The sequence below is a fragment of the Emys orbicularis genome, chromosome 1 (assembly GCF_028017835.1).
Source record: "Emys orbicularis isolate rEmyOrb1 chromosome 1, rEmyOrb1.hap1, whole genome shotgun sequence".
Classification (NCBI taxonomy): Eukaryota; Metazoa; Chordata; order Testudines; family Emydidae; genus Emys; species Emys orbicularis.
The window spans coordinates 140,747,585-140,766,655 of record NC_088683.1 but is presented as its reverse complement, the minus strand read 5'-3'; the positions used below and the strand labels follow the sequence as shown (position 1 = coordinate 140,766,655).

The 19,071-nt window shown below is 44.5% G+C and overlaps 1 protein-coding gene across 2 annotated transcripts in view; it reads left to right on the top strand.

Moving 5' to 3' along the window:
- Positions 1–19,071, top strand: part of GALNT8 (polypeptide N-acetylgalactosaminyltransferase 8) — a 40,097-nt gene that overhangs the window by 10,084 nt on the left and 10,942 nt on the right. The window contains exons 2-5 of one of the 2 annotated variants that reach the window (XM_065421062.1): positions 153–459; positions 4,182–4,348; positions 13,497–13,680; positions 16,484–16,681. In XM_065421062.1, the coding sequence (XP_065277134.1) occupies positions 153–459; positions 4,182–4,348; positions 13,497–13,680; positions 16,484–16,681 (856 nt within the window). Of the gene's footprint in view, positions 1–149; positions 460–4,181; positions 4,349–13,496; positions 13,681–16,483; positions 16,682–19,071 lie in introns of both variants that reach the window. The other variant, XM_065421055.1, reaches the window with a different exon arrangement.

Below are 19,071 nucleotides of genomic sequence, written 5' to 3'. Positions count from 1 at the left end.
CTGATTCTCCTCTCATGCTAGTTTCATGGTAATTGTAACTGCATTGATTTATTCCTGATTTAAACCAGTGTGAGGAGAATCTGGCCCATTATCTTTATTACACATTATTCTCTCTTGTCATTAGACCCTAAACACACTTTATTTTTAAGCAGCAAATTCCATGAAAAAGCCCTCTCATAATGAAAGAATGAAACAGAAAGAAGATGACATAAAGCTGCCAGAGGAGTCAAAGGGTGAAATGCACCAGGCTGAGAAAGCAAAGGAGGAAGACAAGATGGAAAAGAAGGTTGTGCACAGAAAGCTGTTTCCAGATTCACATCTGTTCAAGCGCTGGGGTGCACATTTAACAGAAGAGCAACAAACCACAGCCCAGGATCTATTCACTAAATATGGGTATAATGTTTATCTCAGTGACCGTCTGCCCCTGGATCGGCCTATTCCAGACACCAGATATCCCAGGTGCAGTATGAACTCTGTATACATTCATAGGCAGATGTATGAATGTAAAGAGGTGCTATTCAAGGCCCCAAGCTGATTTGGAATGGAAGGTTATAAGGGATCCATGAGCAGATCTGGATTTGTGCTGCATTTAGTTTGATGTGTTGTTTTTTTCCCATTTGCTTCCTTCTGTATTTTACAAAGAGCAGTGGGTAAAATGCAAGTCAGGAGGTCAGAGCTTATAGGAGACGTAGGCAAAAGATATAATGGGGAAGTTTTAAATAAAATAGGATCTTGTTACCAATGATATATGCTAGCATAGGGGAAAAATAAAAGCAACATTCAAAAGACCTTCTACTCTATGCTATATTTAAGCTCCACTTGAGCTCCAAGAGTGAAATTGTCCCCTGTGCACAGGGCCTGCTCAAGGAAGAAGAAAGCTAGAAACGACAAGGAAGCTGTATTGTGTTTATACACAGCAGACCGTGTAGTCAAAAGGAGAGGTCACTGTGGGGCTGTTAGGAGACATGAATTCCATGCCAGTGATTCACTGTGGGACATTGTGCAAGTCACTCAACCATTCTGTTCTTCACTTTTTCCATCTGTAAAAAAAAAAAAAAAAAGGAATATTGATACATACATATCTGTGTAATGTGCTTGGATAAAAAGGTCTATGTAACTACCTAGGTATTATTAATGGTAGAGGACAGTAAGCCCAGTATCCTATGCAAGTATTATGATAAATGGCAGGTTGAGCTGGGAGCTGAGATTTATGAAGACGGAGAGACTGATCATGTGGCAATACATGTAAGGAGCCAGGACAAAAGTCTGGCTAAAAAACAGTTATTCAGGGCTTATATTATCAGCGGCAGTGTGCTACAAGCCTCTTGAGTACTTTCTCTCTTTCCCTAGTGCACTGTTCAAGCTCATAGACGTGATGCTCCAGTCATAAACATCACTCTTCTACAGCTGTAACTAGAGCTGGTCAACAAATTTTGATTTTTTTTTTAAATGAAAACCAGGGACACATTATTTGCAAACTGTTTTGTGAAAAATGTTCCCATTTTTTGATCAGCTCTAAGTGTACGTTCATTGACTTCAGCAGTGTTACTCCTGATTTACACAAGTGTAAATGGGATCAGAATAAGATCTATCAATCTATGGAGGTGTCCCCCCTCACCATAATATCTGAGCAATTCTGACTCTCCTCTGATTTGCTCCCCAGAGGTCCCTGAAGCTGCAAAAGGGCTGTTTTAAAGATGACTCAGAACCAACTCTCTTGAACTTTGGGAGAGTTCAGATTCAGAGCTGAATGAAAATATTGACACTCAGTTCCTACCTCAATAATGGGCCAAAACAAAACAATACTGAACAGCAGCAAAAAGAAAAGAAACTATTAATCTCTCTGCAAACTGGTCATGTGGACCTGAGGAAAAAAGATAAATTCATTCTTATCTGGTTAGGAAATCCTCCAGCTACCCACCCAACCCTTCTCATTCATTATAACTCTCTTACTTCACCGCTTTGGCCAGCTGGGAAAGATTTGTATCCTGAGAAGTAGATTGTGCCAGCTGTAGTGGGTACAGCAAGCAACTGAAAGCTTTCTCCAAAAAAGTAATGGAACAAAGAATGTGTAAACACTATAAGGAACAAGGCGTTCTGTTGTACTGTAGGTGAGCATCTTACATGGTGCCAGCTTCAAGGATATAGAGGCATCAGATAATGCTCTGTTTTATGAGGGAGAAGATTGTCAGTTGCCAGGCTTGCTTACAAAGTGTTGGCTTGTGGATTTAGAAGAAGGAGGCACAGTCTGGTCTCTTATAAGTAAGGCTTTAGTAGAACTAAAATAGGATTACATAAGCCAAAGGACAGCAGTGTGCTCCTAGTTGTGTATCTAGTGAAGCTGACTCTGGACTGCTTCCAACCGGTCTTCCTAGCCCAATCCCCTTCTCTCTAACATGTGCTCTGCTCTTAAAGTCACAGTATGTACACCTAATGCCTACAGTGGAAATCCCAGTCCCTGTCCCTGAGGAGCATGGTATAAATTGATAGGGCCAGATTCTTGTTTCAGTTACACCAGTGCAAATCTGGAGTAACTATTTTGAGCCCAGTAGAGTTAATCTGAATTTGCACTGGCATATCTGAGATCAGACTATGGGCCATATATAGAAGATGCAGGATAATTTAAGATGTGACAAGGGTATTAGACTTAAAGAAAGCAAGTTGGAGACAGAACTAAGAAATGTAATGAACATGATGAAATTACACAGAAAGGATAAAGGGGAGATTTTCATAGACACAATATGAGTCGGTTGCATGACTGCCCACTGGGCCTTTGAAAATCTTCCTCCAAATCAGTAGGTGCTGAAAGAGGTTATAGCACCCTCAAAGATGCTCAAATCTAGACACAACAGACTACAGCGCCTCTGGTTACAACTTGTTAGGCAAAAGATCTAGGTGTCACTGGGCACATCTTAGGCTATGTACATACTACACCAGGGACCGGCAACGTTTGGCTCACAGCGGCCAGCACATCCCTCAGCCCGCGCCACTTCCCGCAGCCCCCATTGGCCTGGAGCGGTGAACCGCGGCCAGTGGGAGCCACCATCGGCTGAACCTGCGGACGCGGTTGGTAAACAAACCGGCCCGGCCCGCCAGGGGGCTTACGTGCCAAATGGGCGGGCCGCGTGCCAAATGTTGCCAATCCCTGTACTACACAATCCTAGTGTAGCTGCACATGGCGGCAGCATGTAGGGTATGTGCAGCTACACTAGGATTGGCAACTTTCTAATTGCACAAAACCGAACACCCTTGCCTGAGGCCCTGCCCCTGCCCTGCCCCTTCTCCAAGACCCCACACCTCTATCCCCCCTCCCTCTGTTGCTGGCTCTCCCCCACCCTCACTCGCGCATTTTCACCAGGCTGGGGCAGGGGCTTGGCCTGTGGGAGGGGGCTCGGGCTCGGGCTGGGGATGTGGGCTCCAGGGCAGGGCCAGAAATGAGGGGGTGCAGCCGAGGGGTTCAGAGTGTGGGAGGGGCTCCAGGATGAAGCAGTGGGTTGGGGTGCAGGGGGCATGCGGCGTGCGGGTTCCATCAGGGAGTTTGGGTGCGGGAGGGAGCTCAGGGCTGGGGCAGGGGGTTGGGGTGCAGGAGGGGTTGCAGGCTCCAGCTGGGGGTGTGGGCTTATGTAATCCTATTTTAGTTCTACTAAAGCCTTACTTATAAGAGACCCTTTGTTGGAGGCATGAGGAAGTGCAGGGCCCGTGCTCCATCCCAACTTGTCGCTCAAGTCCGTCTGGCGCACGCATACCTAAGTGGGATTTGTGCAATCACTTAAGAAGAAATGTAGAATTAAAGTAAAATGGAATTACTCTGAATGGGTAGCCAGTGTTCAGAACAAATTATTTCCCGCTTTGTGCTAGTTGTGCTTAACCCTGAATATGAAGATGCTCCCGTCACTTGAAATCTTTCTCCAAAAAAGTAATGGAACAAAGAATGTGTAAACACTATAAGGAACAAGGCGTTCTGTTGTACTGTAGGTGAGCATCTTACATGGTGCCAGCTTCAAGGATATAGAGGCATCAGATAATGCTCTGTTTTGTGAGGGAGAAGATTGTCAGTTGCCAGGCTTGCTTACAAAGTGAACATACTGCGTTGGCTTGTGGATTTAGAAGAAGGAGGCACAGTCTGGTCTCTATTGGGTCTTTTCAGGAATCCTGCTAATATTCTTCTCACTCTCTTACAGCTGTAAAGAGAAAAAATATCCCCACGACCTCCCAACGCTTAGTGTCATTCTCATATTCATGAATGAGGCAATGTCAATCATCTTACGTGCAATTACCAGTATAATTAACCGAACACCTTCTCATTTGCTGAAAGAAATTGTCCTGGTAGATGATTACAGCTCAAATGGTAAGTGACACAGTTAAGGCAGAGACATCTTCATTTGCCCCTTGCAGGTGACAAACCATGTTTTAACAGTGCAAAGTACTGAGTCTGACTCTGCAGCCTTTTTCAGTAGCTGTTTTATTATTTTACCATCATTTCCCACCAACCCACTGGATTGGGGATAATGAGAACTTGTTGTTACATGTCTAAACCCAAACTGCACTGGAAATTACTTAAACTCATGCTCATTGAACTGCAGCCCATTGTCAGGCATTACTATATTAGATATACCACGTCTAGCAAAAATAGATTTGACAATCACCTGTTTAGCTGTAGTATCTTCCAGTAAGGCGATCTCTGGGAAGTGAGAGAAATAATCTAGGACAAGTACACAGTTTTTTCCAGTCAACATAAACAAATCTATGCCTACTGTGCTCTAGGGGGCTAGTTTTTCTTGTGCTAAAAACATGGCTCTTTTGCTTGACTTGGCCTGTATTTTTGGCATATGCAACAAGCCTTGACAGATTCCTCAATATTGCTGTTCATTTGAGGCCAGTATAAATTGTCTCTCACCCTTCTCTTAGATTTTTTCAATTATTAAAAGACCATCATGTATCCTTTTAAACTGATTTTTCTGTAACCATTTACTAATCCCATCTAGGACTGAAAACTTCCCCTGAATCAGTGAAAGGGGCTGGGAACATGCTGTCCTAGCCATTCTGTTCCAATAGCCTTAATTATTTTCTGTAGGGTCTTATCCTGAGCAGTAGCTCTGGCAATCACAATCCACATTTCATGTGAAATTGCACAGGGTTGCTTTTTTTCCCAATCAGATTGACCTATATAATGTCTAGCTCTGGACTTGCTCCACTGCATTTTTTGTCAAATGCTCTAGAGTGTGTATGTCTGCAGAGACCAAATCTCTCCCAGTTTTGTACTTAATTTACAAATCAGACATTTGTAGCTGAAAAAAGCAATCTCTGTATTCTCAGTGAGTTGTTTGCCAGGCCCCTTTTGGTAATGGCAATAAGTGGTATATGGTCAGTTTCAGCTAACACCTGTGTCCCATAAATAAAGACATGAAACGTTTCAAACTCATGGATTAAAGTCAAAGCCTCTTTCTCTATTTGGGTATACTGATACTCAGTTTTTGTAAGTGCTCATGACACACAAGCCACTGCTCTCCAATTTTGACCATACTGCTGTAGGAGGACTGCACTCTTACTCTCCTTGGAGGTGTCTGCGGATAACTTAGTTTTGTGCTTAGTGTTCTATTACCTCAGGACTGGGGCCTCTTTAATGAATGCCTTCAGTTTCTCAAACTCTTTATTAAGATTTGCACCCTGTGTCCATTGAACATCTATGCACAACAATGTTCTCAGTTTGCTGGCTTGATCAGATAGATTAAGGACAAATTTCCCTATGTTGTTCACTGTTCCAAGGAATCATTGTATCCCTTTCTTGTCTGTTGTCTGAGGTAGGTCTCTCTGTGTCAGTCCTGTTGAAGCTGTTTCTCTTTGTACGAAATTCTTAATCATTGGAACCCGGATCTCACAGGTGGGTGACTGAGCCACTAGGCTATAGAGTCATTGTTACTCTCTTCCGGGCCCAATTAATATTTAAGTATTTTATACACACCTTCAACAGGTGAGATTGAGACAGGTCTACCCCAGAATACCCTATAGCCCAGTCATTAGGGCACTCTCCTGGGAGGTGGGAGACCTGAATTAAGTCCAATGAGTGCTCTAACCATTAGGATATAGGATATAAAGGGACATCCTTCTCAGTTTTGTGCAGTAGGTAATTTCTGAGAACTCCTGTTGGATTGGGCTTTGCAGGCCAGATAGATGTAGGAATGCCCATTTTGATGATCCCACTGGGGTTTAGGTGCTGAGCAGCTCAGTGGCATCAGGACTTGGGTGGCTTTGCAAGTGTCCATTGTCAGAAATGTAGGCATCTAGGGGATTTCACTTGCAGAAACTTAGGTGCCTAGGGAATTTAGGAGCCTATAGGCTTAGGTGACATCTGAGCAGGGGTTTGGAGGATCTAAAGTTTGGATTTAGACACCTAAAGTGGCAGTTAGATGTTTAAATCTCTTTATGGATCTTGCCCCAACTTTCCCCCCCCAGATCAAAATGTCATGTATGCAAACCTTAGTACCCTCTAGACCATCAAAAAGTTGTATTTTCCAGGTATCAAACACAAACCAAATAGCATTCTACAGATATTGTGTCTGCCAAAGCGAGTGTTGACTGCACAATCATGTGCTCTGTTTTTCTAAGGGAACCTGATAGAATTCTGCTGACACGTCAAGCATAGAAGAATATTTGGCAACAGCCATCTCTCCAAAAATGTCTTCCTTTGTAGGTAGTGGAAAATGTTCCCTTTTCACATATATTTTAAAATTATTTTGGGTCTGTACATAAGAACATAACATAAGAACATAAGAAAGGCCGTACTGGGTCAGACCAAAGGTCCATCTAGCCCAGTATCTGTCTACCGACAGTGGCCAATGCCAGGTGCCCCAGAGGGAGTGAACCTAACAGGCAATGATCAAGTGATCTCTCTCCTGCCATCCATCTCCATCCTCTGACGAACAGAGGCTAGGGACACCATTCTTACCCATCCTGGCTAATAGCCATTTATGGACTTAGCCACCATGAATTTATCCAGTCCCCTTTTAAACATTGTTATAGTCCTAGCCTTCACAACCTCCTCAGGTAAGGAGTTCCACAAGTTGACTGTGCGCTGCGTGAAGAAGAACTTCCTTTTATTTGTTTTAAACCTGCTGCCTATTAATTTCTTTTGGTGACCCCTAGTTCTTGTATTATGGGAATAAGTAAATAACTTTTCCTTATCCACTTTCTCAACATCACTCATGATTTTATATACCTCTATCATGTCCCCCCTTAGTCTTCTCTTTTCCAAACTGAAGAGTCCTAGCCTCTTTAATCTTTCCTCATATGGGACCCTCTCTAAACCCTTAATCATTTTAGTTGCTCTTTTCTGAACCTTTTCTAGTGCTAGAATATCTTTTTTGAGGTGAGGAGACCACATCTGTACACAGTATTCGAGATGTGGGCGAACCATGGATTTATATAAGGGCAATAATATATTCTCAGTCTTATTCTCTATCCCCTTTTTAATGATTCCTAACATCCTGTTTGCTTTTTTGACCGCCTCTGCACACTGCGTGGACATCTTTAGAGAACTATCCACGATGACGCCAAGATCTTTTTCCTGACTCGTTGTAGCTAAATTAGCCCCCATCATGTTGTATGTATAGTCAGGGTTATTTTTTCCAATGTGCATTACTTTACATTTATCCACATTAAATTTCATTTGCCATTTTGTTGCCCAATCACTTAGTTTTGTGAGATCTTTTTGAAGTTCTTCACAATCTGCTTTGGTCTTAACTATCTTGAGTAGTTTAGTATCATCTGCAAACTTTGCCACCTCACTGTTTACCCCTTTCTCCAGATCATTTATGAATAAATTGAATAGGATAGGTCCTAGGACTGACCCTTGGGGAACACCACTAGTTACCCCTCTCCATTGTGAGAATTTACCATTAATTCCTACCCTTTGTTCCCTGTCCTTTAACCAGTTCTCAATCCATGAAAGGACCTTCCCTTTTATCCCATGACAGCTTAATTTACGTAAGAACCTTTGGTGAGGGACCTTGTCAAAGGCTTTCTGGAAATCTAAGTACACTATGTCCACCGGATCCCCCTTGTCCACATGTTTGTTGACCCCTTCAAAGAACTCTAATAGATTAGTAAGACACGATTTCCCTTTACAGAAACCATGTTGACTATTGCTCAAGAGTTTATGTTTTTCTATGTGTCTGACAATTTTGTTCTTTACTATTGTTTCAACTAATTTGCCCGGTACCGACGTTAGACTTACCGGTCTGTAATTGCCGAGATCACCCCTAGAGCCCTTTTTAAATATTGGCGTTACATTAGCTAACTTCCAGTCATTGGGTACTGAAGCCGATTTAAAGGACAGGTTACAAACCTTAGTTAATAGTTCCGCAACTTCACATTTGAGTTCTTTCAGAACTCTTGGGTGAATGCCATCTGGTCCCGGTGACTTGTTAATGTTGAGTTTATCAATTAATTCCAAAACCTCCTCTAGTGATACTTCAATCTGTGACAGTTCCTCAGATTTGTCACCTACAAAAGCCAGCTCAGGTTTGGGAATCTCCCTAACATCCTCAGCCGTGAAGACTGAAGCAAAGAATCCATTTAGTTTCTCCGCAATGACTTTATCATCTTTAAGCGCTCCTTTTGTATTTTCATCGTCAAGGGGCCCCACTGGTTGTTTAGCAGGCTTCCTGCTTCTGATGTACTTAAAAAACATTTTGTTATTACCTTTGGAGTTTTTGGCTAGCCTTTCTTCAAACTCCTCTTTGGCTTTTCTTATTACACTCTTGCACTTAAGTTGGCAGTGTTTGTGCTCCTTTCTATTTGCCTCACTAGGATTTGACTTCCACTTTTTAAAGGAAGTCTTTTTATCTCTCACTGCTTCTTTTACATGGTTGTTAAGCCACGGTGGCTCTTTTTTAGTTCTTTTACTGTTTTTCTTAATTTGGGGTATACATTGAAGTTGAGCCTCTATTATGGTGTCTTTTAAAAGGGCCCACGCAACTTGCAGGGATTTCACTTTAGTCACTGAACCTTTTAACTTTTGTCTAACTAACCCCCTCATTTTTGTATAGTTCCCCCTTTTGAAATTAAAGGCCACAGTGTTGGGCAGTTGAGGTGTTCTTCCCACCACAGGGATGTTGAATGCTATTGTATTATGGTCACTATTTCCAAGCGGTCCCGCTATAGTTACCTCTTGGACCAGCTCCTGTGCTCCACTCAGGATTAAATCTAGAGTCGCCTCTCCCCTTGTGGGTTCCCGTACCAGCTGCTCCATGAAGCAGTCATTTAAAGTATCGAGAAATTTTATCTCTGCATTTCGTCCTGAAGTGAAATGTTCCCAGTCAATATGGGGATAATTGAAATCCCCCACTATTATTGGGTTCTTAATTTTGATAGCCTCTCTAATTTCCCTTAGCATTTCATCATCACTATTACTGTCCTGGTCAGGTGGTCGATAATAGATCCCTAATGTTATATTTTTACTAGAGCATGAAATTTCTATCCATAGAGACTCTATGGAACCTGTGGATTCGCTTAAGATTTTTACTTCATTTGAATCTACACTTTCTTTAACATATAGTGCCACTCCTCCCCCTGCACGGCCTGTTCTGTCCTTCCGATATATTTTGTACCCCGGAATGATTGTGTCCCATTGATTGCTCTCAGTCCACCAGGTTTCTGTGATGCCTATTATATCTATATCCTCCTTTATCACAAGGCACTCTAGTTCACCCATCTTATTATTTAGACTTCTGGCATTTGTGTACAAGCACTTTAAAAACTTGTCCCTGTTTATTAGCCTGCCTTTTTCTGATGTGCCAGATTCTTTTTTATGTGGCTGTTTATCATCTGATCCGGCCCTTACATTATACTTTTCAGTCCTCTGCTCCTGACTATAACCTGGAGATTCTCTATCATCAGACTCTCCCCTAAGAGAAGTCTGTGTCCGATCCACAGTCTGTGTCCGATCCACATAAGCGAAGGGGTCCATCTTTTTCTCTACCCTTACTAACGAATGTACCCATTCCAGGGGCCCCTACTGGCTCTACGATCCCCAGAACAATGAGCCTACCCTGCTCCTTTTTTAGCCTCTGCCTGTGGGGTGATGAGAAGTTTCCTAGAGGTGTGAATTGTGGCATGGGTTGGGCTCTTTCAGTTCTATTCTGTACTCTGAGAGCTTCCCTATCCCCTAGAAAGCATCCTCAAACTCTGCCTTAATTGTTTTGGTCCCTCGTCTCTCCAGTGAGTGCACCCTCTTGATGGGACCAAGGCTTTGACATGTTTTTACCCAATAACAGGTTCTTTTTCCCCCTGGTAATATTGCATGCTGTATCTCTTCCAGTTTATTTATCCATACATCAAGCTTGTATATTCTGCTAGTGAGGATTAGTTCATCATTGTAAAACCTGTGTTTTACAAGCTCAAAAGTTTATCCCTTCCACAAACAGGAGTAAGTCCAATAAAAGATATTACCTTACTTACCTTATTTCTCATGTCTTGGATTGGACATGGCTACAACACTGCGAACTTCTGTGTTTTACCTGTTTATCTTTCATACCTGTGACTTTTTTTGTGTGTGCTAGTAACACTTTCTGGCAACATGGCTTGTGCAAAAGTATCTAACTTAAAATTAATAAGTGTCCCATTTGCTTTCAGGTTGGCAGGCCAAGAAACTTGTGCTGCAATGTTGTCCATTACTCCTAGGAAGAATTCAGCTGAGCTAGTGGTGCTGTCAATGTCCTCCTTGTCCACACTATGCACCATCTGCTGGCATTTGCAAACTCTTGCAAAATGATGTGATCTATTGCGGTTCCTGCATCTTTTCTCATATGCTGGGCACTGTTTTGGCTTGTGCTGGTTGTCACAGCGTGTGCAGCTCCATGTGCTGTTTTTGCTGGACTCTGACTCTGAGTGCCATGTGACTTTCTGCCTCAAGTGTCTTTTTGTGTGTGTCACAGGGTCCACTCACCAAAGGTGGCGCCTCCTCCTGGCCGCTCTGGGGATTAGCTGATTCCAGGTCTGACGCCTCCTTTCTGCTTCTTGCCATGCACCCTGCCTTCTCTTCCTTGCTCTCAGCGAGGCAAGATGCTTGGTCTTCGTTGCTTAGCCTTCCATTCAAGTCACATGTGTCTTCCCCTTCCAGGGTATCAAACTCTTCCAGAGTGAACTGTTCCAGGCAGTCTGCTTTCCACTGCCTGGTTTATGCCATTTCCCCAGTGGCTGGTAAGGGAACCCGGGCCTGCCCTCTGCTCCAGGTTCCAGCACAGGGACCCTCTAGCCAGCACCCAAGGACTGTTCCATCCTGGACATTACTGCCTGTTCCCTGAGCCTTTCCTTATTTTCTGGCTTTTCCTCTTTCCCTGGGTTTGCCAGCCCCACCTTCCAGGGAGTAGCTATAGGTTACTTGACTCTATAGCTCCAAACATACCTCCCTTCTCCTAGGGAGTGACTGGCGACTACTTCCTTGCAGCCCTTTACTGCTATCAGTTCCCTGGTATATGGAAGCCCCACCTGTTCCTGCACAAGTCATGTTTCCCTAACTAGGGCCTTCCTCTCAGCCTTAATTCCCCCACCTTGAAACCTAATAGGTTAATTGGCCTATCTGGCCTCCATTAAAAAAAAATAATAATGGAGATATCCTATCTCCTAGAACTGGAAGGGACCTTGAAAGGTCATTGAGTCCAGCCCCCTGCCTTCACTAGCAGGACCAAGTACTGATTTTTGCCCCAGATCCCTAAGTGGCCCTCTCAAGGATTGATCTCACAACCCTGGGTTTAGCAGGCTAATGCTCAAACCACTGAGCTATCCCCCCCCAAAACCTTCAGGGCAAGTGTGGGGTGAAACACCACGTTACAGTGTGGTATTTTGGATTCTCTATCATGTCCACAGTGTCAGAGCACTGTCCATCCTCATTCTGGACTGGGTGACTTCCTTTGCTTGCAAAATTCCAGTTGCTTAGTCAAGGTTTAATTCTGTGTTTCCCAGTAGTCTCTCTCTCTCTGAGTGTTTTGTTCCAGATGTCAACCACAATCAGGTCTTTTGTTAGAGGCTTAGGTGGGAGCTTCTGCCTCTAAAATTGCAAGATTGTCTCTTCAGCGTTAGTTCAGTTGCAAGCTCTTTATAGTTTTACTTTCTTTTTGTACCCTCAGGTTAAAAACATCTTTCCCCTAGGTCTCATTTTTACATGGAGTGCAGAACGCCTCAAATTTCTGTACTGCACCTTCATAGCTGGTCCCGTGTGCCTGAACTGAACACCGTTGAATGCATCAAGTGCATCACAACCTGCTATTGTCAGAAATAAGGCTACATTCTATTTTGCTTTTCACAGGCCTTCATTGCTTGCAGATGCACAGTGAAGTGCTTCTTAATTCTCTTCTGATTGACTTCCATGTGCCCAGAGAGTTTTAGCTCTGGTGAAGCTTTTAACTGCTCCAATCTTCCACCCAGGTTATTTTCTTTAATTTCTATTTACTCCTGGGGCCATGTGATGTTCAGGAATTGCTCTGAACCCAATGTGTTTGAAAGAGATCCTCTGTATTCAGTGACACAGTTCCCAATTGCCTCTGCATAACAGAACATGGGTTCTGCAGCACCCTGCAAGCTGCCTGTCTTTGAGGCTAAGCCACTTAACGGTACAGTTCCCAATACCACATGGTGTACTGGGATATAGCTATGAGATGAAACCAACAAAGTGAACATTTAAACTGATTATCAGGATAAACTTCCTGACAGTGATATTTCAGGCTGAGGAATAGGCTCCCTAGAGAAGTAATGGAAGCTTCATTGCTCTTAAAATTTGACTGGACAAAGTATTAGGAAATCTACTGTCCACAGAGAGATGGACTGGTTCATCCATAGATCTTTTCCATTTTGAATTTCTATAATTCTCTAGGTAGATCCTTCTTGTTTCTGCCTGTGGAGAAGGAAATGGTGGCCCTATGTCCCAGGAGAGCACATCCCTACTCATATTACATAGATGTGTGTTTAGCATTTTCATATATCAGACATTAGACCTCCAACTTTCTTATTGTGTCCAAAGAGCAGGCAATTAGATGTCTAACTGCTAGCATTTGTATCTACAGTTAACTGCACCTGAAAAAGAATATACGTGCAGTTAACTGTAGATACAAATGCTAGCAGTTAGACATCTAATTGCCTGCTCTTTGGACACAATAAGGAAGTTGGAGGTCTAATGTCTGATATATGTGCCCATAGTTATTGTGGGTGCAATTAAGTTTGGGCACAAAATTGTGTCCCCCAAAATAGAAGCTGGGTTTAAAAATCAGGTCTATTAAGTCCTGGATGAGCTGTTACCCTAGGTCAAGGTTTACTTCCTGAGGAGTTCTTCTGAGTAACCAAATAATTTAGCCATTATTTTTGAAGGAAGAAATTTACATTGATGTTGGGGCTGGGAAAAGATGGAAAAGGTGTTATCTAATTGCTCTTTTCTGTTTCCCAATCTCAACAATTTCCATTAACTGGAAAAAAAACCACGCTAAAATGTGCCATACTATTTTTAGAGGATCTAAAAGGATATTTGGATGAACAGATAAAAAATTACAATGCAAAACATCCTGGATTGCTAAAAATTGTGAGGCATCAGAAGAGAGAAGGCCTAACACAAGCTCGGATTTCCGGCTGGGAAGCGTCTACTGCCGATGTTGTCGCAATTTTGGATGCCCATATTGAAGTGAATGTTGGCTGGTAAGATTATGAGGGAATTGTTTTCTGGGAGGGAGGAGTCTAACTGTGGAGCTGAGGTGCATGGCTTTGCTTCTGCCTCACCAAACAATGCCATTGTGTACAGGGCTGGCCTTAGGGAAAATGATGCCGTGGGTGAACCCCCTGCAACTTCATCTCCTTCCCTGGCTGGGAACCAGTTTGACCTGCCCACTCCCTCCATCAAGCTGGGCCACAGCGCCCCCCTGCCCATGGTGCCCTGGGCAGTCACCCACATCGCCCACCCTGAAGGTCAGCCCTGATTGTGTATGGCAAGTAGAGGCCACCAGCTGGATGTTTACTTTTGATTGGCGAAGGGATGCATGGTTTGAAAAAGAACTGGGCACATTCAGATTAGGGAAGCAGTCAAATAACAGAATAGGCTGTTTAGAGAAGTGCAGGCAAGCAGCGCCCAGCTTCTTTGTATCTGTATTTGTGGGCAGGAGATTGTCTCCCTTGTGCATACACATACAAAAGGACACTCAATCAGAACATATGCAGATTGTTTTCTTTAAATACCAACGTCCTGGTCTATTCCTTTCTAGGTACTTGTAAAGAGCAATAGCATCCATCGACTGTTAAATAGGAGTTAAACCAAACTAATGCGTACCTCTTGTCTATCTATCATTGTTAATTATTATTACCAATTAATGATTGCATATAGAATTATAGATGTTCATGGCTCATTACAAAAAGAACCAAGACAAGGTCCCTGTTAACAGGTACTTATAATATAGTTTAGATCAGTGTATTTACCCTCCCTTTCTGTACCATATCTCTCTAACATATGTCTATCCTGGTTGGTTGGGTTCAGTGCTTGACCACTCCTCACATTGTTTCACTTCCCTAGCAGACAGCGTTTCACCTCTGAGACTGTGTTGCATCTCTAATCTCACCCTACCCCGGGCTATGATGGCCTTATTCATCACAGATAGCACAACCAGGGACTCCTCCCATTTGTTGTTGTTATTTTTATTGCAATAGCACCTAGAGGCCCCAGTCAGGGATCAGAGCCCCAGTGTGCTAGGTGCTGTGCATACACAATGAAAAGAAGGCCCCTGCCCCCAACAGTTTACAATATAAATCTGTGGTGAGAGGCAACAGAGGGGTATAACAGACAGGCAAGCTAACAGAGAGGTGATTATGGCTAGTGTAATTAGCAATGGTTATGGTGCATGAACTGCTGGAATGGCCTGGGAGAAAGCGTAAGGCTACTAGAGAGAAAGATGGATTAGTAGTACAGAAAACCTGTATGACTGGGGTCCCAGTGGGGGCCAGCTGTGGTCACTCAATTAGGGTGAACTGCAAAGAATGGGGCAGACAATCCCCCAAAAGCTGGTGAACATTCCAGTACTTATATTTACCAAGCCAGCATAAAACAGCTTCTTTTATACCTTAGTGGTTACTCAGAAGTTCAAACAACACAGTTTCCTTAAAGCGATCCAGCCTCAAACTTCCACCCCGGTACCTACGTTAAATATGATTTCTGAAAATCTTATCTCATCATATAAAAGAAAGGGTTCTACCAATCCCAAAGGATGGGACACATTACCTCCCAGGTTAATGAATGTTTCAGAACTTACCCAAATACATTGCATACAGCCAATTCTTATTAACTATACTAAAATGTATTAAAAAACAAGAGAGTATGGTTAAAAGATCAATATACACACAGACATGAGTTCAGTTCTTAAGATTTTAATTCATAGCAGAGATGGTGAGCTTTGTAGTTGCAAAGAGTTCTTTCAGAAATAGTCTGTAGGTTATAGTCCAGGGGTCGGCAACCTCTGGCACGTGGCTCGCCAGGGTAAGCACCCTGGCGGGCCGGGCCAGTTTATTTACTTGCTGACTCGGCAGGTTCGGCCGATCGCGGCCCCCACTGGCCGCGGTTCGCTGTCTCAGGCCAATGGGGGCGGCGGGAAGCCGTGGCCAGCACATCCCTCGCCAGCGCCGCTTCCCGTCGCCCCCATTGGCCTGGGACGGCGAACCGCGGCCAGTGGGGGCCACAATCGGCCGAACCTGCCGCGTCAGCAAGTAAATAAACTGGCCCGGCCTGCCAGGATGCTTACCCTGGCGAGCCGCGTGCCAGAGGTTGCCGACCTCTGTTATAGTCCAATGTTTATATTTCAGAGCGATCCAGTTAGAACTCGAATCTCAGTCCTTATGGCCTAAGTTTCCCCTGTATGAAGCCTTAAGCAGATCCGAGATGAACAGGATCAGGACCCAAGGATATTTTATACAATTTCATGTCCTTTTTGACAAGTTGGAGTTCCTCTGGGAACAAAAAGTAATTAGGATGACTTTGAAGGAGGTCCCTCACCAGTACTTAGCTATATGAATTAACATAAGGCAATTTACTTGTTCCTCCACCATTCACAGTGCATTTCAAAGAGAGATGAATACAGAGATATCCCGTGTTTACAATTCATTTAAATGTCAGGATGTTATTTTGATCTTCTGAATTAACAGAATACAACATAGACAGGGACTGTTGATTACATTGTTGACCCTACTCATACATATGTAAATACACAAAAACACAAACATTATCTCCCCACATGTCTTTTGAGGGTTGTTTAATTTGCAGCATGTTTAACCCTTTCTGGCCATGTGTCACAACCTGTCATTATTTGGTAGAGCTGAGACAGGAGCCAAGGGTTCAGTCATCTTTTTGGTCTCAATTCTAAGAAATGGGCTGCCCATTTCAGTATTACGGTGCTATGCACTTTGGTTCATCAGGTCCATACTTGCTGCAAGGTGAAAATAATGTTTTTGTTCATTATATTAGGGCTGAACCTATTCTGTCTCGAATCAAGGAAGATCGTACTGTTATAATATCACCAGTATTTGACAATATTCGCTTTGATGACTTTGAACTTCTTGAATATGCTGTGTTTGCAGATGGATTTGAGTGGGCACTATGGTGCCAATATGAACCATTACCAAAAGAATGGTATGCGCTCAAAGATGAAACGGCTCCAGTCCGGTAAGTCTGAATAGTATTCTTGAGGGAACAAAGACCCCAGACATCTGAGATGTTTTCAGACTCACCTCTAAAACTAACAAGGATAGGGTTTTCTCACATGGGTGGGTAAGATATCTGCAAAATGCAGGTGAGTTGAAATTGTCAGTTTGGATCTGAGAGTCGTGTAGTAACATTAGAGATCTCATGTTGTCCCATGTGGTCTGTGTAAAAGACGGATCCAGGCTCTCCTGCATTCTAAGTCTGGTCCTAAATATTTCTCCCTCTGCAATCTTGGGCAAATCATTTAATCTATCTGTCAAAGCTTCCCATCTATAAATGGATAATAATACTTACCTACTGTCACAGTTGAGAGTTAGCTGTACCTCTGACCCTTCTCTAGGGGTATGTCTGCACTGCAGTCAGACACCCATGACTGGCCCATTCCAGCTGGTTTGGGATTATGGGGCTTAGGCTAAGGGGCTGTTTAGTTGTGGTGTAGACATTACGGCTTGGGCGGCAGCCTGAGCTCTAGTACCCTCCCACTTTGCCGGGTCCTAGAGCCCATGGTCCAGCCCAAACCTGAACATCTACACCACAATTAAACAGCCCCTGAGCCCAAGCCCCTTAGCCTAGATCAGCTGGCATGGGCCAGCCAGCACAGGCCAGCCATGGGTTTTTAATTGCAGTGTAGACATACCCTATGTCTGCCTGAGTGCAACCTCTCCAAGTGACAGGCCCTGTGCCTTTTCTTTACCTCCTTGTGGTGGAATCTCACAATTTCCCCACTCTGACAGGAGTACCAGATTACAGGCCTCTGCAGACCCACTGACTCCTCAGCAGACCCGACTGGGTTCAAGGCCTGCAATTCTTCCCTTGGGAAGCTGTGACCAGTATATTACTAGAGCGATGTGAAACAGCCTTTTCAACACAAAAAAATTGTTTAATCTTAACAGCAGTAACACAGCGTAACAAGAAAAGGATTTTGACACAACAGTCTACATGCATAACTGTCTTACCTACAACTTAGATAGGTCTGGCTTACCCAAACACCCCCACTTCTGGGGCTGGGGTTCAGTCTGCTTCTCCACAGTCCCTGTGTCTCTCATATATAAACTGTTTTGACCAAATTTAACTTACTGGGTTGCTCTGAGGTAACATCATAGTTAATAGCTCTTGGTGTTTGCTGAGGAACTTTTATCTGGGCCTTTCCTGGGATCTAGCCCCTTATAACCATGTAGCAAACAATATCATAACAAAGATATAGATCATTCATGAGATATGACAGGCATCTTCCAAGTCCTTCACACCTACCTCTAGGGTTGCCAACTTTCTAACCCAGTGGTTCTCATACTTTTATACTGCTGACCCCTTTCACATAGCAAGCCTCTGAGTGTGACCCCCCCTTATACATTAAAAACACTTTTAAATATATTTAACACCATTATAAATGCTGAAGGCAAAGCGGGGTGTGGGGTAGAGGCTGACAGTTCGTGACCCCCCATGTAATAGCCTTGCAACCCCCTGAGGGGTCCCGACCCCCAGTTTGAGAACCCCTGTTCTCACCGCACAAAACCGAACACCCTAGCCCCGCCCCTTCCCCAAGGCCCCACCCTCCCACTTACTACATTCCCCCTCCCTCGGTGACTTCTCTCCCCCACCCTCACTCACTTTCACTGAGCTGAGACAGGGGGTTGGGGTGCACGAGGGGGTGAGGGCTCTAACTGGGGGCGTGGGCTCTGGGGTGGTGCCAGAAATGAGGGGTTCAGGGTGTGGGAGGGGTCTCCAAGCTGGGGTGGGGAGTTGAGGTGCAAGAGTGGGTGAGGGCTCCAGCTGGGGGTGCGGGCTTTGGGGTGGGGCCGGGGATGAGGGGTTTGGGGTGCAGGAAGGGGCTCTGGGTTGGGGGGGGTCTTGGCTGGGGCAGCGGGTTGGGGCTTAGGGTTGGGGCGCAAGCTTACCTCAGGCAGCTCCCAGTCAGTGGCGCTGTGGGTCTAAGGCAGGCTCCCTATCTGTCCTGGCACCATGCTGCACCCGGTGGGGGAGGGGAGGGGCAGGAGGCTCAGTGCACTGGTCTCGCCCACAGGCACCGCCTCCTCCAGCTCCCATTGTCCATGGTTCCCGGACAATGGGAGTGAGGAGCCAGTGCTTAGGGCGGGGACAGTGCACGGAGCCCCGTGGCCCCCCTGCTTAGCGGCCGGACCTGCTGGCCACTTCCGGGGCGCAGCGCCGTGCTAGGGCAGGTAGGGACTAACCTGCCTTAGCCCCTCAGCACCACTGACCAGACTTTTAACAGCCTGATTGGCAGTGCTGACCAGAGCCGCCAGGGTCCCTTTTCGACCGGGCATTCCGGTCAAAAACCGGACACCTGGCAACCCTACCTACTTCACATATGGTGGTGTGAACATTCCCTTGTT